This window comes from Pseudophryne corroboree, chromosome 1, assembly GCF_028390025.1.
Source record: "Pseudophryne corroboree isolate aPseCor3 chromosome 1, aPseCor3.hap2, whole genome shotgun sequence".
NCBI classification, from domain to species: Eukaryota; Metazoa; Chordata; class Amphibia; order Anura; family Myobatrachidae; genus Pseudophryne; species Pseudophryne corroboree.
In genome coordinates, this window is record NC_086444.1 from 1,137,468,634 (window position 1) to 1,137,492,266 (window position 23,633).

Below are 23,633 nucleotides of genomic sequence, written 5' to 3' on the forward strand. Positions count from 1 at the left end.
ACAGAATAAATAAAGAGAACAGTCCTATTCCGTGTAGTCATTGGAAACACTACTATCCTACCTGAGACATAGTGTTCTCTGTCTCTCTAATGCAGGTAACCTGGGCTCCCAGCTGGTGGAGTACAAGGAGGAAATGTATATAACATCCGACTGCGGAAACACATGGAGACAGGTGAGAAATTGACATTATATATACATGGTTGGTGTGCCAAGTTCAGTACATGTGTTTATTTGTTGTCTGCCACTATAACTGTAGGCAGAGACGGATTGTGCTGATACAATTGAGTGTAGGCCACGAATTGTGCCAGTGGATGAAGAAATAACTCACTTTTTGCATTTTAAATAAGCCGACTGTGTAGCCTTGTTAGGCAGCAGGTCATCATCATATTGTCATGATGATGGGCCTTGTCCGGGACCTCAGTTTATCCCTGATCTGTTTGGAAGGACCCTGCGCTCTAGCTATTGGTCAGGGCACAGTGATTCAACACACTTTACTGCCACTACCCATGATACCATTAAAAAAAGGGGGTCACACGTCCACAAAACCTTTATATAACTATTGCACATAGTCTTAACGATATACACATTCACGCAATCTGTGATATCGCACCCTAATTCGGCAATTTATATCAGTGTATTATTAATATCGTGTCGGTCTACAATTTCTCCAAAGGATTGGGTTCTGAGAGCATATATGAATTAACTAACAAAGAAAAACTTTATTTACAAAAAGGATACAATGCTTATTTAGAAAAAAATGTTAACAAAAAAATGATTACAGAGTGCATACAGGCAAGCAATTAAAATTAAAATGGCAAACCTTACAGAGTTAACGTGCAGCTAATCTGTCCCAGGAAAAACGGAAGGAAATTGCAGACTGCAGGTTGCAAACATCCATGCCAAGCATAGCTTCTCCAAAGGCTGGACCCAGAACAACAGGTGCTCTGCCCTTTAATCCAACGAATGCACCCCAGCTAGGTTTCATATTAGTTTCCACACGCTACGCTGTTATGAACATATAATTTTAAGTCATAAACCATATCCAATATGATGTGCTTTTACTCTGGTGCAGTTTCCTTTTTCAATACACATGTGACCTAATTACACCCCACTGGTTTGCTTCCTGTAGATGCCAACACAGATGAAAGGTCTGTGTCCTGTCAGGCAATTAGCCTCTTCCTCTGAATTCAATTTCCTTTGAGGTAATGACCCGACATCAACCAAAAGGACTTCCTAGGCCTGAATTAGCATTGATATGGCAATGATACTCTCCTAGGTGCTAACAAAAGGTTTCCAGTATCTGCTTTCTCTAATACCCCTTTCCCACTAGCTCTAAAAACACGGGTAAAATGCGCGGGGGCGCGCATTTACCCGGGTTTTTTCCTAGTGGAAACGGGCCCCCCTGCAAATTCCCGAATCAAATGATCCGGGAATCCTACCCAGGTAAGCTGTGTAGTGTGAACGGAAGCCGGCAGTGCCGTTCACAGTGTATGGAAGGGCGGCGCTGGGAGATCATGTGATCTCCCAGCGCCGCCCCTGCCAAGCTACTAGCAGCGTCACCAACCCGGCCGGGTTGGTGAGTGCTGTGGGAAAGGGGGCTGTAGCATGGGTCGCAGCTGTGTCAGGCTCCCGGCTGCGACTTGTGCTACAGGTGGAAAAGGGGTATTACTGTTAATTGTCAGGAGTCAGGGGCTTACTACCAGAGCTGGGGTCCGGGGCCTGCCCGTTCGACTGGTGGCGGTGCTGCGTATCCCTGGTGAAGCGGGCTGTGGTAGTGACTGGTGTGGCTTCCGGAGGGTGGGAGACGGGAGTCCAGGCAGGTGAATGGGCGCACCCTTGTGAGTCTGCAGCGCTGGGTGCTGCCATGTTGGAGACCAATTCACTGTGGCCAGTGGTTGAGGCTCTGTGGTGCGCTCAGCCAATCCCAGGCAGCTTCCTCTTACTAAAGGGGTCAGCTTAGTCTCCAACGCTGCCAGTGCTTTAAGTTACTGCCCAGTGCAGAAGCTCCAGCTCTGAGCTCCCTCAGGAATTCCCTGTGGTTACTTCCTGTGCTGCAAGGGTCTATTGTTCCGATCTTCTAGTTTTCCCGCAACCTCCTGCTGTACCCTTGCCGGTAATTCCTCAGTTCCGCAGTCCACAGCTGTTCCCCCTCTGGGCAGCGTACCCGGGTGCCTTGTGACCGTAGAGTATCTTCCCGGACATCTGCAGTGCCCCTTCAGTTCAACATACATTCTTCAGCAGCATTCTTCAGTGATCTTCAGTCACGACTATTCAGCATTCATTCTTCAGCGGCATTCTTCAGTGCTCTTCAGTCATAACGACTAATCAGCATTAATTCTTCAGTATTCAAGTCTTCATTCATCAGTGTTCTTCATCCATGTTTGCCGAGCATTTATTCGTCAGTCTTCAAGTCTTCATTCTTCAGTGTTGTTCAGCCACGTTTGCCAAGCATTAATTGTTCAATCTTCAAGTCTTCATTCTTAAGTGTTCTTCAGTCACGTTTGCCGACCATACATTCGTCAGTCTTTATTCTTCAATTGGCCATTCTTTGAGCTCTAAGATATATGAGAAGGAACTATATCTGGTCTCCTCGATTTCTTCCCATATTGGCATCCACTCCACCAGCTGACGCCCATTCGTCAGTGCCTCACCTTCAGCCCAGAGTGAAATTAATAGACAAAGCCAACATCCTGCATCATAGGACTTATCACTCTACTGACAGATGCGCGGCAGATTCATAACTCAGTTTTAAACCAAACATGACTTAAAAGTCTAATATTGATATTCTATCCTTAGAATCTATGATACTTCACAGGCCTATATTCATGTGTAGGCCTGGAGCTGGAACTCCATTTGCCCCATTGCCTTGCCCTGGTTTTCACCAAATCCTTTGTTGAATTGGAAACATTATTACATTTATAAAATACAACGTTCCTTTTTATGCTGCCATTAATGAATCTTCTCCATCACAGCTACAATATAACACATCTGTGGCATTCACCAGAAAACTGGACCGGCCTGGGTTATATTCAGGATGTTAGTATTTGAATACCAGCTGAATTATGTGTGCAAAGCTAATGTACCATTCCGTTATACCCTGCATTGTAATTACATCTGCGTGCACTCTCTCTGTCTGGGTGCATATTGATTTTGCAGCCAGCAATCAGCCTTTGCAGCTCTCCCTTCAGGCAACTGTGCCAGATTAGGAACGCTGTAATTATCATTACAGGTAATATTTTGGGATGGATCGGGTCTCTGGGGAGGGCTATGAATTTACAGATGGATAGAAAGTGGGAATTAGTTTGGAGGTACGGTACTGAGGGTTCTTAATTAATTTTCAGAAGGGCCCATCCCTTTTCTGTTGTCGTGACTGCATGTTATGGGGCCTTGCATTCAGTACATACTGCTAGTTCCCTGCTATAGTCTTCACATTTGCTGTAGTGTTCTCGAGCAGTCTACAGAGAAACTAATGATGAAGTTATTGCAGAACAGGGTGACATGAACTTGTTAAAGAAAAACAGCCTTATATTTCTGTAGGCTCCTTCTACTGTCACTTCTCTGAGTTGTTATAAATATATAGTATAACACCCCACTGGGAATTGAGGAGGGATAGAGATGAGAAAGAGATGGGATGGAGAAAATGATAAGAGAGAAACAGACTGGAGGGGGAGACGGATAAAGATGAGAGAGAAACAGACTGGGATGGTGGATGGACAGATATGAGAAAGAGAAATGGGCAGAGAAGGGAAAGAGATGAGAGAGAGATGGGATGAGGAAAGAGATAAGGGAGAAGCAAACTGGGGATGGGTAAAGATAAGAAACAGACTGGGGTGGGGTGGGGAGGAGAGATATGAGAAAGAGAGACTATTGTGAGACAGAGATGAGAGTGAAGGGGGGTACACAATTTCTAAGCAATCTGACTAGATTTCTTAGAAATTAAGCACGGATCTCTCTGTGTGTATGCCCCATAGTAGCGATAGCGATGCACGACACTATCGCCAGTACTAGATTGGCCTGCATTCAGGCACAATCTAGTAGATCGCTCACTTCACCGCTGTGTGCTGAGCGGGGGGTGAGGTGTGTTCTGAGCGGTCTGTGCTAGATCGCTCAGCACACTTCTCCCTGTGTGTACAGGCCTTAGGAGACAGAAAAGGGTGTCAGAGATCAGAGCGTTAGACAGAGATGAAGGAGAGAGAAAAAGACCAATGGGGGAAAAGCAGACACGATAGAGACACATACGGGGGGTTGAGAAGAAACAGAGGTGATAAAGTGGTGGAAGACTGGTGAAAATAAAAAACAACAACTATGCAATTACTAGTGATCCAAAATCTGAATTCTAAACGTACACACATGTAACCAATGTCTTGTGTTTGGTGTTTTGTTTTGTTTTTTTGTAACTTTTTACTTTTTGTTATTTTTTTGTTACGAAAAGCCTGATTTAAGGGGCTCATATTATTTTGGAGGATTTCTTGTAGATCATTTTTGTGCAAATCTACTTTCATTACGGAACAGGACATGTCACATGGATACAATCTTTTTCTTGTTCTTTTTTACACTTTTACCATGGCAGATTTACACTGTAGTTATAAATTCACATTTTTATGGACTTTTCAATCTTTAAATTAAGCAGGGTCAATGGGCTATTCATGTGGAGTGGACTCCACCTCCCGCTGTACAACGCCATGATTTGTGGATTTCTGCAGCAGTGACATAGTTTAATGCAAATTTCCATCAATCCCTCAGACCTCCTACTTCACCAGGGAACTGACCAGTATCGGGGAGGATGGCATACTCTCCAGAGCCCCTGGGATAGCTCACTGTAATTTGAGAGTCTCCAGGACATTTTGTGAGAGTAAGCGATATGTGGTGAACAGCTACATAAAACACAGAGCTTTAGGTAACAATCCAACCAGACCAAATCACTCCAGCCCATCTTATAGGTTTTACAGCTGACCCCACACTCAGGTATGAGAATTTGCCACAGAGCATTGGGAAGTGACCAAGGGCGGCTCCAGAGGAGGGGCTGCAGCTCAGTTCAAAATTCAAATAGAGGAGCCACACCAACTGCCAGTGAGTCAGTTTAGAATGGCAGTTGGTGACAGTTGGTGTTACTCCCGTTTGAAATTTAAACTGACCTGCAGCCCCAGCTCCTTGCTTAAAGTATGTCTCTTTGTGGTACTTAGGTATGTCACTTACTGTATATGTAGCCTAAAAACTCTCTATATCTAGACCTGTGCATAGTGTATCTTGGATTTGTGGTCCTAGGGTTGAATGTGTAAATTTAGTACTTTGAGAACGTCCCCTGGAGACAGAGCCGGCCTTAGCTATAGGCAGGCTAGGCATTTGCCTAGGGCATTCAAGCATGTCTAGGGGCATCCAAGCATGTCCCTGCAGTATCTCATGCTGAGAGGGACAGTCCGCAAACTATCTGTTACTTTCCAAATGTATTCAATCAGTACTTGTATACACTGCTGTTTACATTTGTCAAAAAAATGCACACTGTGCCTTAAACTTTCTCTGACATGCTTGAATGCCCCTGACTTGTGAGACCTCAGACAGACAGCAGAAGCCCAGTAAATGCAATTCCTGGACCTGTGACATTTTTACTGACTATATAAGGTTATTACTGGATGGCTTCTTATGATAACACACGTGTATTTTGGAAGACTGCTTCACAGAAACCTGACATCACCTATACTGCTTGTGCACATGGGGGAGGGGGACCCTGCTATCCTGTGTCCCTTATCCCTGTGCAAACCCCAGGTATCTGCAGGGACATAACATGGGTAGTGTTCTCCCCACACTTTATTTCCTAGTCAGTCCATACCGTAAAATTCCCCTGCCATCTAGCACTGTAACGTGGTCAGTAAGTTGCATTGTGCTATTTCTAATGAAACATCAGTGCAGCGTGACTTTTGGACACATCAGACTGGAGGGCAGAGCATTTAGCTCCCACAGTATAAAGTAAAGTGCATGCAGTTAACGGGAGTAACAGACACCAGCAAACACACTGAATAGTGAAGAGAATGGACAGTTTCTACATGTTTGATACTGATCTTTTTGTATAACCAGCAAGTGTGGCAGTATCTGTGGCAGTATATGTGTATTATGGGCATTACTAATGTGGGGCATATGTGTAAGGTGCATTACTGTGTGGCATTATGTGTATTATGGGCATTACTAATGTGGGGCATATGTGTAAGGTTCCTTTACTGTGTGGAATTATATGTATTATGGTCATTACTGTGTGGCATTGTGCAGAGTTGAACTGGCCCACAGGGTAACCCCCCGGTGGGCCCCACTACCTGAGCGTTGCAGGTACAGATGCAGAACTAGCGGCGGAGCTAGGGGGCACCAGACAAAATTTTGCCTAGGGCATCAAATTGGCTAGGGCCGGCTCTGCCTGGAGATGTGACCTAAGGGGGCCTGGCACATCCTCAAGTACGCTTCCTAGGAGGTGCATCTTTTGCTGGTGCCAGAGACCTGGTGTAAAGACGCAATATGGTGACACAAGAAGCACCTCTGATTAGCTGCATGTGTCCTGATCCATCCAGCCTTTATGGCTATATTATATATATATAAAAGTCAAAAAAGGAGATTGACTCACTGATTGACTCATCACGAATCTCTTAAACCACAAGGCATGCAATCTTGAAACTTGGCAGGTAGCTTCTCCTTAGGTCCCAGGTGCTTCCTAAGAATCGGTTTGCAAATGTCGCTGTCCATCAACGGAAATCGCAAATAATGGATGTGTGTGTGTGTGTGTGTGTGTGTGTGTGTGTGTATGTATGTATGTATGTATGTATGTATGTATGTATGTGTATATGTATATTCCAGCATAACTCCGGAATGCCTGCAGCAATTTACACCAAACTTGGTACACATATGCCTTACAATTTTGGAACACACACTGGAGGGGGGGGGGGGGGGGGTAACACACCCCTAGCACCCCTAGGGGAGGACAGCAGCACAGAGTATATCAGGAGACAGCATAACTCCGTAATGCCTGGACCAATTTACACCAAACTTGGTGCACATATGACTTACAATCTGGGAACAAACACTGTGGGGGTAAGACACCCCTACAACACCTAGGGGTGGGACATCAGCACAGAGTATATCAGGAGACAGCATAACTCCAGAATGCCTGGACCAATTTACACCAAACTGGGTACAGATATGACTTACAATCTGGGAACAATCACTGTGGGGGTAAGACACCCCTAGTACCCCTAGGGGTGGTGCACCAGCACAGAGTATTTCAGTAAACAGCATAACTCCGAAATGCCTGGGCCAATTTAAACTAAACTTTTACACATATGACTTACAATTTGGGAACAAATACTGTGCGGGTAAAACACCCCTAGCACCCCTAGGGGGGAGACATGCAGCATAGAGTATTTCAGCAGACAGCATAACTTGGGAATGCCTGGAGCAATTTACACCAAACTGGGTACACATATGACTTACAATCTGGGAACAAACACTGTGGGGGTAAGACACCCCTAGCACCCCTAGGGGTGAGGCAGCAGCACAGAGTATTTCAGTAAACAGCTTAACTCTGGAATGCCTAAAGCAATTTACACCAAACTTGGTACACATATGACTTACAATCTGGGAACAAACACTGTGGGGGTAAGACACCCCTAGCACCCCTACGGGTGGCACATCACAGAGTATTTCAGGAGACAGCATACATCCGGAATGCCTGGGCCAATTTACACTAAACATTTTACACATATGACTTACAATTTAGGAAAAACACTGTGGGGGTAAGACACTCCTAGCACCCCTAGGGGAGACATGCAGCATAGAGTATTTCAGCAGACAGCATAACTCGGGAATGCCTGGAGCAGTTTGCACCAAACTTGCTACACATATGACTTACACTCTGGGAACAAACATCGTTGAGGTAACACTCCCCTAGTACCCCTATGGGTGGGCCAGCAGAACAGACTATATCAGGACATGCATGATATGTCAGTGATAACAGGGCTGCATGTGGCAGGGCCAGTGACATGATGTGAGGAGGGGAATGCAGGTAGCACAAACCCACACACTGAGAGTTATATAGTGGAAGTAGCACAGTCCCCCAGCAGCACAGAGTATATCAGAAGATGCATAATGTGCTGCGCTATATAAAAAACTGTAAATAAATTGATAATTTCACAGGGGCACTGACATGATGTGAGAAGGGGAATGGAGGCAGCAGGAAGCCACAGACTGAGAGTTGTATAGTGGGAAGAGCAGGGTCCCTTGGGGGACCAAAAAGGTGTCCGGCCACTACATAAAGTGGGTCAGGGAAGCAAGATATGCCTATATACTAGATCTCCAACCAATGTAAATTGATGAACAACTATAACTCTAATTTACTATCCTCATCCCGTAGCGAAGCACGGGTATTCAGCTAGTGATATAATATAAATAACAAGACATTACACTCATGGGTATATGATTCTTCATGTAATGTGTACAAATACGGTAATGCAACTTTCTGCTTACTCTTACACTGTGGCGCCACATCTCTATGCTATTGCTGGGTGTAGGTGTACGCAGTTATGTTTCATTTATCTTCAATGAGATTCAACATACAGTACACTTCAGACTGCGATTCTTGGGACATCATTCTTACATGCTCATTTTGGGCTCAAAATGCATCAAAGCGTAAACGAGGTTCCTAATGAGGTACTAAGAGCAGAATATAACCATCAGTAATATTAACAGACATACATTGTCTTTTGTTCATTTTAATGTAGGTAATCAATTAGCTCCACGCTACATCCCGCTGTTGTGTGAAATTAAGTTTTCAGGGCGCGAGACGGATCCTGTGAAGACGGAGAAATATTTTTATACATTACTTTGCATCCAGCTGTTATTACTAATACTAACCCTCTTATTTGCTTTGCTGCGTAGTGAACCCACATCTCATTTATTTTATGCTGGGAACAATACTATCTGATAGGAAAAATTCAGCTGCTAAGTCATTGCGATTTCTACGCTGTCACTGGGGATTACCTGCGCAAAGAACGTGGGATTCCTGACATTCCTGTAGAAGGTTTCACAGCCGGACACTAACAAGGAGGAGGGGCGGACGCCTCTAGCCAAAATAAAGGGTCTCACTGACACAAGGACGTCTAGATATCATTTATTATAATTAAAATAAAGATTCAACTGAAAACCAAAATATCAATATTATACTGTATTACAAAGTAATTATATTGCTGTATTCATCATGGGAATAATAATAATAATAATAATAATAATAATAATATTATATAGAATAACAGTCATCCTGTAGTATATTATGTGAATATTGTTCTACATACAGTATGCAAGTGATAAACATTATATTTAAGTTTGATGTACTGCATACTTGCCTACTCTCCCGGAATGGCCGGGAGGCTCCCGAAAAATCGGATGACCCTCCCGGCCCCCTGGAAGAGCAGGCAAGTCTCCCAATTTCAGGGGTCCCCCCCCTGCCCACCCGCCCACTTAGCGAGTAAAGTGGGCGGTCCGGGCAGGCGATGACGCGATTCTTGTTAAATCGCGTCATCATAGCCACGCCCCCTGCTGTATAATGCCGGTAATAGCAACATTACACAGCGGGGGGCATGGCTTACGTGATGCGATCCTTCCGCCATGCCCAGTTCCGCCTCCGCCACACCCCTGTTCCGCCTCTGGTCTGCCCCCCTTTGCACGTTATGTTACTGCCTGCCCCCCTGCTGAGCCGACCTGGCTGCTCTCTCCCGGAGAGAGCAGCCTAAAAGTCGGCAAGTATGATGTACTGTTATGTAAACATAAACATTGCATAACCACTTAACTGGCATGGTCAGATCTCGTGCGCCTTCCCACTGTGTCCCCCGCCCCCTGTTTTTGACAAGGAGATCCGTTCTGCAGATGTGCAGAATATAATATTTAAATATTTTTAAAAAATACTTAAAATTTAAAAAACAATGTTATTAACAGTTTTGAAGGGGGGAAAATCGTCAGTTAAGTGGTTAAAAGACCATTATAAAATAGAAGTTAATTCAACTTATACAGAACATGTAGCCACAGCCAGATTAACCATGGGGTGGAGGTGACTACAGCTCCAGGCCTTTCACAAAAATAGGCCCATTGTCTTGTAAGCAAAAAAACTTGCACACCATCATTTCCTTTAGATACATGGAGTTTGGTCCACACAGATCTAGCTATTTAAATGTATGAAAGGTGGAGCACCCAGCGAGCGGCTATACAAATAATGTACAAGGGCACTTGCAGTTAGGTGGTGAATTATAGAGGACTTGTGTATTCAAGGCATATATCGCTGTGCACGGTCTGTCACGTCTGCACAATTTACAGCTGTGGCCTCAACGCTGAGACACTTTCATATGTTGTCTTCCAAGTTACTTAATAAGGGAACCTTCTCGCTAGGAAAGATATTGTATCACTAACTAACCCTTGCCAGAGCTCAGCCTTGTTCTTGTCTCTAAGTTATTACCTCAGGCAGTGTATAATTGTCATCTCAGGCTGGCGGGTATACTGTACCATCAGATCTTATTCATAATCTGGCTCACTGTATGTTCCCTGTGAATAGAACATTGCAATTATTAGATTTCACACATTACCCCAAAATTAATGTTTTATTAAATTTACATATGGTAACAAATGACAAAGGTAACCTAGCCACAAATATTGGGGGATAAAATTAGAATATACACAAGATAAAGATGTGGGGGTATATGTAGAAAAGAGGAGAGAGCATAGGGATACTTAAAAAAAAGTAGGGACAAATCGTGAATTAGATTTTGACATTATATCTCGAAATATTACAATATTTAAGCAGTCAGTGGCTGTTTTTATACATACATGGATTAAAAAATACTATTAACACTAATTGTAACTTAATTTCCTGGTTATGTCGCTGTTGCTATGGATTACTGCAAGTTTCCTGTGCAGCTGTTTTCTTAATATTCCAAATATCTCCTCTTCTCCCCCATGGGTTTTGCTCTGTGACCTGCATTTAATAAAATAACGAAAACGAGATGTATAAATGCTTGGATAGAGATAAAAGTATCAACCAATCAGCTCCTAACTTTCATTTTTTAAACACAGCCTGTACTTTATATCTCTCCACTCTTTGCAAGGCTTGATACATATCCCCCAGAGATTGAAAAGTGGGCTGGGTGCAATTCACCGCAGAAATCTGGGGAACTGCAGAATTGTGTCTTTACTAGCTGCAAGTCATGCTAAACAATAGTTGCAGAGGCACTTCCTGTATAACAAACACTTCCTGTTTAGCAAGGGGATGGCAATGATGTAACTACTGCCATCCACATACAGAATACCTCTACAGAGATAATGGCCATATGAGTCACTTCAGTGTATGGTTTATTTAAGAAATAAAAAAAGGAATATATACACTGCTCAAAAAAATAAAGGGAACACTAAAATAACACATCCTAGATCTGAATGAAATATTCTTATTAAATACTTTGTTCTTTACATAGTTGAATGTGCTGACAACAAAATCACACAAAAATTATCAATGGAAATCAAATTTATTAACCCATGGAGGTCTGGATTTGGAGTCACACTCAAAATTAAAGTGGAAAAACACACTACAGGCTGATCCAACTTTGATGTAATGTCCTTAAAACAAGTCAAAATGAGTCTCAGTAGTGTGTGTGGCCTCCACGTGTCTGTATGACCTCCCTACAATGCCTGGGCATGCTCCTGATGAGGTGGCGGATGGTCTCCTGAGGGATCTCCTCCCAGACCTGGACTAAAGCATCCGCCAACTCCTGGACAGTCTGTGGTGCAACATGGTGTTAGTGGATGGAGCGAGACATGATGTCCCAGATGTGCTCAATTGGATTCAGGTCTGGGGAATGGGCGGGCCAGTCCATAGCATCAATTCCTTCGTCTTGCAGGAACTGCTGACACACTCCAGCCACATGAGGTCTAGCATTGTCTTGCATTAGGAGGAACCCAGGGCCAACCGCACCAGCATATGGTCTCACAAGGGGTCTGAGGATCTCATCTCGGTACCTAATGGCAGTCAGGCTACCTCTGGCGAGCACATGGAGGGCTGTGCGGTCCCCCCAAAGAAATGCCACCCCACACCATTACTGACCCACTGCCAAACCGGTCATGCTGGAGGATGTTGCAGGCAGCAGAACGTTCTCCTTGGCGTCTCCAGACTCTGTCACGTCTGTCACATGTGCTCAGTGAGAACATGCTTTCATCTGTGAAGAGCACAGGGCGCCAGTGACGAATTTGCCAATCTTGGTGTTCTCTAGCAAATGCCAAACGTCCTGCACGATGTTGGGCTGTAAGCACAACCCCCACCTGTGGACGTCGGGCCCTCATACCACCCTCATGGAGTCTGTTTCTGATCGTTTGAGTAGACACATGCACATTTGTGGCTTGCTGGAGGTCATTTTTCAGGGCTCTGGCAGTGCTCCTCCTGTTCCTCCTTGCACAAAGGCGGAGATAGCGGTCCTGCTGCTGGGTTGTTGCCCTCCTCCACGTCTCCTGATATACTGGCCTGTCTCCTGGTAGCGCCTCCATGCCCTGGACACTACACTGACAGCCCCACAAACCTTCTTTCCACAGCTTGCATTGATGTGCCATCCTGGATGAGCTGCACTACCTGAGCCACTTGTGTGGGTTGTAGACTCCGTCTCATGCTACCACTAGAGTGAAAGCACCACCAGCTTTCAAAAGTGACCAAAACATCAGCCAGAAAGCATAGGAGCTGAGAAGTGGTCTATGATCACCACCTGCAGAACAACTCCTTTATTGGGGGTGTCTTGCTAATTGCCTATAATTTCCACCTGTTGTCTATTCCATTTGCACAACAGCACGTGAAATTGATTGTCAAGCAGTGTTGCTTCCTAAGTGGACAGTTTGATTTCACAGAAGTGTGATTTACTTGGAGTTACATTGTGTTGTTTAAGTGTTCCCTTTATTTTTTTGAGCAGTGTATATATATATATATATATAATACTGTGTATACACACACACACACACACACACACACACACACACACACACACACACACACACACCCTGAAACATAGTAAGTGCAAGCTACCTAATACTCTGATCACCCTTCCATGAGGGCATTACAGCAGCACAGTAGTATAAGGACTGCAATCTGGTATCAATATAAAGGGCCGTGGGAACGTCTCCGTTCCTCCATACAGCTAAATAAAGTTGACAGATCATTTTCAGCAGATGATGAACAAATGCAGCATCGCTGCCAGCTCCCCAAATGAGTCTCCTTTCTGATATTGCAGTAAGAAATCCTCCTTTCCACAAGGCTTTCTCCCCAGACAGAGGAAACTGGAGAGAGAGAGAGAGATTTAGGAACTGGTAGAGTGACCTGGTGGAGATTAAGCCGATTGTCATCAGAGTATTAATCTGTCACTCTGTACAGCCCCAGCTACAGGCATCTGTTTCAGTGCTGTCAAACAAAGTATTAGTCCAAAACAAACAAGTGCGTAGAATAACATGTCAGGCACAGAAATAACACTGGGCGCAAGTATCGCCTTTCTGGGCTTAACAGTTACTGTAAACTTGGGGTGAAGCTCCTCTGTGACTAACACTAAAATAACATTGGCCGCCTGTGTGATTATCCTGCAAGGCCATGTCTGCTGAACTGTGCTAAAGGGTTGTTTATTTTTAAGATCTAAAGGGGAAAAGTCAATAGATAACGCAATGCAGAGTAGTAGTACGGCTGTCAGCCCCTGTTCCGTAGATTACGCAGTGGGGCTCATTCCCTTAGTACAGATGTGTCCTCATCCGCCCATCCTTTTTGCGCTGTATAGTCGCATCACCACAGGTAACAATACATGGACTTTTGTACCTATATCTTAATTTATCGCCTGTGTCACATCACAGCTGCATCCAAAGTCCTTTTTAGTGTGCCTGGTGCTAAGGATATGTAGTTTGTCACGGTGGAGTTGGTATAAAGTCGCAGAATAAGCACAACGCTGCCTGGCGGGGGGTGCACAGCACAGGTCACTCGTTGTTGGTTCTTGGTGTTTTGCTTCTCCCAGGATAGCGCACGCAGTTGCTGCATGCTGTGCCAGCGTCATTGTTCAGGCTACTGCTGCATTGTGCGTTTGTCACAGTTACGGTGCGAATAAGACGCGTTTTGTGTACAAAACTGTGTGGCGGGACGCTTGGCGAGGATTAGTAAAATAATATATGGTGCGATTTGAGAATAGGTTAGTGTGGACACATCTGTACACTACAGTGCGGTCACGTTATTGTATTTATAAGGTGTGTCTCACTAGGGTGTGAGGACTATTCTATATTCCCTTTATATCTGCTGTTTGTCCGAATCTGCCCAGTATGGAAGTGAGTGAGGATAGAACAATCTGTAACATAATTTATTATTTATTTATTACCAGTTATTTATATAGCGCACACATATTCCACAGCACTGTACAGAGAATGTTTGGCCATTCACATCAGTCCCTGCCCCTGTGGAGCTTACAATCTATAGTCCCTATCACATGTACACACAGACACATTCACACTATAGTTAATTTTGGTTGGGAGCCAATTAACCTACCAGTATATTTTTGGATTGTGGGAGGAAACCGGAGTAGCAGAGGAAACCCACGCAAGAATGGGGAGAATATACAAACTCCACACAGTTAGGGCCATGGTGGTAATCAAACCCATGACCTCGGTGCTGTGAGGCAGTAATGCTAACCATTACACCATCCGTACTGCTCTCACAGCATCACAGAGTGTTTCAGGAATGTGTGCACCAACTCTTTTTATTATTATTATTATTATTATTATTATCATTATTATTATTATTATTATTATTATATCATCAGCATACTATATACATTTCTGTATCTTGAAAACTTTCCTAATGTCTAACATTGGCTATACTGATGTCACCAAAATAACAGTGTTATCAAATTATAATATTTTTAGATTGTTTTTTTCTGCAGCATCTGTTATACCCCCTTCAGACATAATCCTATTGCCCGTGTTTTTCGCGTGAACACGCATTGACCTGGGTCCAGCTTATGTCTGAAAGGGTCTACCCGTGTTTAAAGTCCCGGGTCCACAACCCAGCTCGTTAGCAGTGTATTTCCCAGGACTTGCAACCCAGGTAGACGACCTGGCTTAAGTGTGAAAGGTGCGACCCGGATCTTGATGACCCGGGTAACAGAAAATGATTGGCCAGGAACAGTAGCACTCGGAGATGACATCACCTCCAAGCCCATTGAATGCTGGAAGACCTGGGTCACTTGAAGACCCGAGTTTGGTGTGAAGGGGAGGTCCTGGAAATAATCTGCGTCATCATGCATGTATGAAAGGAGTAGCCCCCACTTCAACCTGTACTCTGTGCCCCTGGTCCGAGCCGGGATTTTATGTCTGAAAGTGATATTTTTTACAGGCTGTTCAGTTCTGCCAGACATTACCACAATGTCCGGGTGCGCACAGCAGCGTCTATTACGGTAGACAGTATACGCTAATTTTCCTGGTGTGTGTGTGGAAAAATGAGTGAAGTTATTGATGGCAAGGTGCCCGAGCACTACAGAGGCACCATGAGGAAATGTATAGTGTTCCTGAGATCATACATACAACTAGAAGCTGGATCAGGAGCAATGAGGAGCAGAGCTGGAGCAATGCAAAAAAACAAGTAACTTTGCACCTGGACCAACCACGTTACATTGCAAGGGGTGCAAATACCATGTATTATGTTTGCTTGCAGGGTAAATACTGGCTGCTTTTGCATATAGCCCAGACATGCTGGACAGCTTTATTATTACATTGCAATTAGATTTGAGCTTGGACCGACCCCTCGCAAATCTATCAGTCACTGCACGTGTTACTTGCTTTTTCCCCCCCGTACTTCTTCCTCAGTATCAGCCAAGCATGTCTAGTATCCTGTGTGTGTATCACGTCTTATGTGTCTATGGTGGTCATTCCGAGTTGATTGCTCGCTAGCAGTGTTTAGCAGCCGTGCAAACACATTGTCGCTGCCCACTGGGGAGTGTGTTTTCGCTTTGCAGAAGTGTGAACGCCTGTGCAGCAGAGCGCCTGCAAACACATTTTGTGCAAAACAAGACCAGCCCTGTAGTTACTTATCCTGTGCGTTGATTCTAACGTTGGAGGGTTGGCTTTTGACGTCGCCCGCCCAGCGTTCGCCCAGCCACGCCTGCGTTTTCCCTGGAACGCCTGCGTTTTTCGAAGCACTCCCTGAAAATGGTCAGTTGACACCCAGAAATGCCCACTTCCTGTCAATCTTCTTGCGGCCGCCAGTGCGAATGAAAACGTCGATAGAACCTGTGCAAAACCACAAAGGACTTTGTACCCGTACGTCGCGCGTGCGCATTGCGGTGCATACGCATGCGCAGAAATGCCAATTTTTAGCCTGATCGCTGCGCTACAAACAACGGCAGCTAGCAATCAACTCGAAATTAGCCCCTATGTTCATCACAGACAGCCATCTTGATTCCTATTCAATGTATAATATCAAGCATAGCAGCCCCACACCGACTTCACACAACCGCTTGCACCACGCCCAGGATCGTACATGGGAAGACTACAGTAGATGGGACAAGTGGTTCTTATCTGCTGTCAAATTCTATGTTTCTATGTTTTTGCCCATCAGCCATCAATGGTTAGCAACCATCGATGGTCTGACATTGGTGGTGAATAGGTTTACCACTGATGTCTGCTTATCCATGGTGAACATCGATACAGGAGTCTGATGGCAGCTAGCGCCCACAAGCTGCACATGTGCTTTCTGGTGACCATTAATAGTTCGACCATCAATGGTTTCTTCCCAGTGGTTTAAACACATCAACCATCAATAATTGTCCCATCAATGGCCATCCATATCTTACTTATATCCTAGCACTGTTATACCGCATTCAAATCGCAAATGCCGGATCCCACCCGGTAAAAGAAACGTGTACTTACCGGGTGGGATCCGGCATTTGCTCCCCTCTGCTGGCTTTCCGACCCGGCAATATACCGGGTCGGTTGCCATAGCAGCGGAGGGGCGCAGCAGCAGCAGGGACGGGGGTGGAGGCGGCGCTGGGAGCTGAGCTCATCTCCTGCGCCGCCTCTCCCTATGCTGTGAATGGGAACCGTGTCGCATCGACGCGGCTCCCATTCACACTGCACCTGACCCGGTATTCAACCCGGGTATAATCCTTCTTTTATACCGGGTTGAATTACTGGGTCAGAAGACCCGCTAATTCTGGCAGAGTGCTTTCACATTGCACACTGACCCGTGTCGACACGGCAATATGCCGTGTCGATACCGGGTTATTTGTGCGATGTGAAAGGGGTATTAGTGAACACACCCTGAATAAGTAGCTACTATAACACCCCAGATGGCCAATTACAGGTCACATACAGTATACTAAAATAAATGGTGGCAAACTGCTCTAATCAAGCTGGTAACAATCCTCAGGTGCTGCGGGAGGGGGTTACTCTAGACAAGAAAAACAAAAGGGATTTTTCCCACGCACTCTGCTGGCTGTTAGTAAGAAGAACTATATACTATGTAATAATAGAAAATGTAGAGCTCTTCGTTATATATGTTTTGCAAAAGATATGATAAGCCTCCAGGCCACTTCACGGCTGCTCTATTACTGGAGGTCCCTAACTAAGCATAAGTCCAGGGCTTGGACCCCACAAAGTCGGCTCAGGCCCGACCACCCTAGTGCAGCACACCATTGAAACACTAAAGTGTTAATATGTGTTAAGAAAGAAGCAGAAGCTATGGGTTAGAAAGTGCTACAGAAATAAGGGTGTTAATAAAATACTCAAAAGAGTAATATTAGTGAAAAAATAGGAGTGTTACATAAGTGCTAAGTAAATAATATGGCGTGCTGCCCCAAGGTAGCCCAGTCACACCAGACCTGAGGGGTACCACTCCCCAAACTCACACACATACAGTATACTGACAGTAATGGATAATAAATGACAATTGCATGCTGTTTTATGTATTTTATATTGGTAATCCACAACTTTGTTACAAATTTGTCTTTTGAGACATGTAGCTGCATTCTATGCTTTGACAAATATTTAATAAAATGATTTATTTTATGATTGTGAAGAGATAATTAGAAAAACAATAATCTGTGTGTAATATCGTCTGCTTGCATCTCCCTTTAGGTCTTTGAAGAAGAACATCATATCTTATATTTGGACCATGGAGGAGTTATTGTGGCCATCAAGGACACGTCTATTCCGTTGAAAATACTCAAGTAATGTGTTATGTTCATCCACAACTTAAACTGTGTGTTCAGAAAATACAATGCAGCATTCAGTGACAAATGAGCGACTTTTATTTAGTGTGACGGCGGTGATTGAGTGGCTGTGCGGGTTGTTGACAGCTATGACATTTGCCAGTAAATAAACTAAATAAAAGTAAAGGTGAGTCATAAGGACAATGTCAGTCCTTCACGAAATGACTTCTTTTCTTTTTTTTTAAGTCAATATACTGTTGCATATGTACTCGCTGGAACTGCCAGCCAAGCATTCTCCTTGAAAATAGGTGTTTGTAATAATACCAGAATCTCACTCTTCCTTCTCTGAGAGTACACAGTACACAGAGGCGTCATTGGCGCAGAGGGTATTTATAGCGGTACAGTGGGCCAAAAGTCTCCATCTGAACTGATATTATGGTGGAAATCTGTAAATTAAGCATTAATGAGCAGCAGCTCCAATTCACGGCCAGTGTAGAGATGAAGACAAAGCTTTTCTCGGTTTAAAGAAAAAAATGGGCTCCATCGGGGGGGGGGGGGGGGAGTTTCCGTGCACTCACATACCCTCCCTGAGTGCGCCACTGCAATACTAGTATTTTATACCTATAAACTCACCAAGTAGAATTCCACTCTGTACATTAATCTTATCAAGGTTATGCATCACTCCTTTTGTACAGCTGAGGTAGGTCATATTGTTATTATGTCATGTGACACCTTAAATACTTAGGCTGCTTCCACATTATAAACTTTGTGGAACTGTCCAGTTTTTTATCTGTGCTATGTAGAATATCATAAGCGTGGTCATGCATTTTACAGTGCTCCAGAGTTCTCGATGTTGCACTGTGTACCATGCCCATCTGTAAAACACAGGATCCGGTTAGGTTCCCGATGGTCGGTATCCCAGCTGTTGAAATACCGACACCGGAATCCCGACACTGGGCCTAATTCAGACCTGATCGCTCGCTAGGGGTTTTTCGCACTGCTGTGATCAGATAGTCGCCGCCCATAGGGGAGTGTATTTTCGCTTTGCAAGTGTGTGAACGCATGTGTAGCAGAGCTGTACAAACAGATTTTGTGCAGTCTCTGCGCAGTCCAGGACTTACTCAGCCGCTGTGATCACTTCAGCCTGTCCGGGACCGGAACTGACGTCAGACACCCGCCCTGCAAACGCTTGGACACGCCTGCGTTTTTCCAAACACTCCCAGAAAACGGTCAGTTGCCACCCACAAACGGCTTCTTCCTGTCAATCTCCTTGCAATCGCCCGTGCGAATGGATTCTTCGCACAAACCCATCACTGAGCGGCGATCCGCTTTGTACCTGTGCAACGCACCTGCGCATTGCGATGCATACGCATGCGCAGTTCCGACCTGTTCACACAGCGCTGCAAAAAACGCTAGCTAGCGATCAGGTCTGAATTACCCCCCCCCCCCCCCCCTAGACTCATTCACCTCTGTCCATTGCTTTAGGAATAGAAGATAAAAATTGTAAGGAAATGAATGAACATTTTTTTATGCATTTTTTTTTATTTATGTATCTTTTTCTTTAACCTGTTTTAATGTTTGATAATATACTTAATTTGTATAAAGCTAAGATATTTCTCTTTGCTATACAACCACGCATACATGCCATGCAAGTTAGCAATTACAGGAACAAACAATGAAACAGAAGGTGAGAGGGCCCTGCTCATTAGAGCGTGAAATCTAAAGCAGATGAGGGAAAGCAGACAGAAGGTAGAAGTGCTTGTTATGTACAATGGACAAGCCAAGTGTGTATGACAAATATGAACGCTGTCAAGTGCTAAGCATGGCTGTGCATACCAGTCAGCAAGCACAGGCATCAAATGCTGTGAGAATCAGATATTGGTGGGGGAATAAGAAAACACAACCAGGAGGACGTTGTAGGGGACAGGTGTAGGCAATAGCGGAGTTAGCTGCTTAGAATAAAACCTGAACATGTGTAATCAAAATACAGTGGGATCTATGCTGGCATGTGTCAGTTATAAATGAGTATTATCTACTGTACTGGTTTATTACTATGCAATCTGACCTCAGCTTGTTGGGAAGAGAGTGGGAGCTGCAGTGATGATCTATTGTGTGTAGTGGGCATTACCATGTGTAAAATGCATATAGTACAGTATGTATACAGTTAAAGGAAAGTTTAAATAAACGCATCTGCAGCATTACCAAGGTGCAGCAGCATTGGAGGGGGAGTGAGCGTTAAGATTATGAGACGTTGTAATCATGGACACTGTGGCTTTTGTGATGAATTCAAACATGAAGAGGCATGTGCAAGGGGGAATAAGCTTCTTTCAAAGCCACTGTCCCTGCATGTGTTTTGTGATACATTTCTGACGAAGTCTTATTGTTGCAATATTTGACATTATATCATTTCTGGATAAATATTAAATATGCCCCTAAACGGATACATTTTATAAACCGTTTATGTTGGAATGAAAATTTGGTAATGGATGAGAGCAAATGGCAATCGACCATTTGCTCCCAAAAACTGCAAAATGGACAAAAACAGTTGTTCATCCAAGTTGGTTAAATTTGTGTTTAGTATGAAAATAGGTTTTGTTAGTTTTCCAGTGTTTGGGAGCAAATGGTCGATTGTCCATTATCAGATTTTCTTTCCAACCAGCTAGATCTGGCAAATTATCTGCCAGATAATTGTAGTGTGTACCTAGCTTTAGTGTGCCGTGAGGACTGTGGTTGGGATCCCCTGGTCTAGCTGCACTGCAGTACCACAGTTTAGCCTGCAGGTGTCCCTGTTGCTGCTGTCTTCATTTGTTTCTCTTCCACATAAATGCATTGCATGATATAAAAATAATTCTGATTTCTGCAGAAGCAATCTAAGAAATGTAATGAGACATAGTAATGCTTTATTGGGAAAACCATCCACTGTACATTATCAAGAACACATTTCAAATGAGGCTCAAAACACTAGAGACGGATATCTAAAATGATCATTTTATCCACGAGCAATTTCAATCCTGTAAAATAAATATTTGCTATAATCTGTTTGGTGTAGATTTCTCTCTTAATTATTCAGTATTAAAACAGTTTTTTAGTGAAATAGTATGAGCAGAGCACATGTGATGTAGCCCATAGCAACCAACTAGTCGCTGCGGACATGACGGTTGCTAGGGGTTACAGTTTGCCGATCCTATATTCCAGGGCTGGCCAAACCGGTCCTCGAGATCTACCAACAGTTCATGTTTTCCAGGCCTCCTGGAGATCTGTGGAATTGTCAGTTAGGAATGAATGCAGCACATCTTACCTAATAATGACTACACCTGTGCACCAGCTAGGTGGTCTGGAAAATGTGAACTGTTGGTAGATCTCGAAGACTGGTTTGGCCAGCCCTGCTATATGCTTTGTGTTAGGAAACCTGTGGCTGGCATGATCATTCAGGGGTAGATTTACTAAAGCTTCTAAAACTGACAAGTGGTGTGTTGCCCCATAGCAACCAATTCTTAATTGCAGTCTAGAAAATGATAGACAGGATCTGATTGGTTGCTATTAGCAACAACAGCACGTCTCTGTTTTAGGGGGGTATTTACTAACGCTTGGCAAGAGATAAAATTGTGAGAGATAAAGTACTAACCCAGAGTTTCTCAAACGCGGTTCTTAAGGCAACCCAATTCCAGGTTTTAGATGTATTCATGGTTCAGCACAGACGGTTAAATGAAATTGACTGGAGTGCTAATTAAGGGGGACATTTACTAAGCAGTGATAAGAGCAGAGAAGTGAGCCAGTGGAGAAGTTGCCCATGGCAACCAATCAGCACTGAGGTAACATCTAAAATTTGCATACTATAAAATGATACAGAGCTGCTGATTGGTTGATGGGGCCACTTCTCCACTGACTCACTTCTCCGCTCTTATCACTGCTTAGTAAATGTCCCCCTAAGTCATCTGTGGCCAAGCATGGATATACTTAAAACCTGGACTGTTGGGGTGGCTTGAGGACCTCTGTGTTAACCAATAAGCTCCTAACTGACATGCCACACAGGCTGTGTTTGAGAAATGACAGGAGCTGATTGGTTGGCATTTCATCTTTCACTATTTTATCTCTTGCAAAACTTTGATTAATTTAATACCCCTATTAGACCATTAGTAAATCTGCCCCTCAGTCTAGAAAGTTAGTAGAAATTGGTGACATCACCAAGAGACAGCATTATCAAAGTTTGGAGAGAGATAAAGTGGAGAGAGATAAAGTACCAGACAACCAGCTCCTAACTGCATGGATGGTGTAATGGTTAGCATTACTGCCTCACAGCACTGAGGTCATGGGTTCAATCACACTATGGCAATCACTGTGTGGAGTCTGTATATTCTCCCTGTACTTGCGTGAGTTTCCTCTGGGTACTTCGGTTTCCTCTCACAATCCAAAAACATACTGGCTCTAAACAAAATTAACCCTAGCATGAATGTGTCTGCGTATACATGCGATAGGGAATATAGATTGTAAGCTCCACTGGGGCAGGGACTAATGTGAATGGCCAAGTATTCTCTGTACAGCGCTGTGGAATATGTGTGCGCTATATAAATAGCTGGTAGTAATAGTAACTGTCATTTTTCAAACACAGTCTGTAACATGGCAGTTAGGAGCTGATTGGCTGGTACTTTATCTCTCCCCACTTTATCTCTGTCAAGGCTTTGAAAAATCTGCCACTCTAGTATGAGGCACAGATTTTTTCAGGCGGCAGCTGAAGTTGAACCCCCAAAACAACCACGTTTTTGCTAACAAAATTAATAAATTGTCTTTTTTAAAAATACAAATAAATAATAATTCCTTCCCCACAAATCACCGCCACGGGTCGCCTTCCAAATACTCAGGTCAGATGTGTGTTAGGTATACAGATTAGATTTAATGTAAACTGATGAATGTGTTGTCCTCACCTCCCATTAGATTCAGCGTAGATGAAGGCTACACATGGAGTGTACATAACTTCACCAGCACACCGGTGTTCGTGGACGGCCTGCTCAGTGAACCTGGAGACGAGACCTTGGTCATGACGTAGGTTACTTACTGTCTACTAGCATTGAATTGCGGTTTTATCACATGACAGATATTGTTTTCCTCAAACGCGGCTGGTGAGATTAAAGCAGAGATCATGAGGTGGTATACATACAGGTGGCAGTGCCATGTTTTCCAAAGAGTCAGGGGGGAGACTGATGTGTGATGGTAGCACAGTGCTGCCATGAGTAAAAGCCATTTCCCCCAGCTATGACTGCACCCCAGTGATCACGGAGCGCCAGTCTCAGGAGTATTGTCAAGCCCAAAAAGTGTCTTCCTCCACTACAGACTCATGTACTGTATTGTGGGGACTTGTACCAGACTTCCTTCCCAGGTCTCTCCCACTTTCTTAGAGTAATGGGCATGTAC

At 44.1% G+C, this 23,633-nt stretch overlaps 1 protein-coding gene across 4 annotated transcripts in view; it reads left to right on the plus strand.

The window, feature by feature from the left end:
• SORCS2 (sortilin related VPS10 domain containing receptor 2) overlaps positions 1–23,633 on the plus strand; it is a 1,363,792-nt gene that overhangs the window by 1,244,172 nt on the left and 95,987 nt on the right. For all 4 annotated transcript variants that reach the window (XM_063923915.1, XM_063923923.1, XM_063923934.1 and 1 more), the window contains 3 exons: positions 96–172; positions 18,151–18,242; positions 23,157–23,264. In XM_063923915.1, coding sequence (XP_063779985.1) covers positions 96–172; positions 18,151–18,242; positions 23,157–23,264 — 277 coding nt within the window. The remainder of the gene's footprint in view (positions 1–95; positions 173–18,150; positions 18,243–23,156; positions 23,265–23,633) is intronic.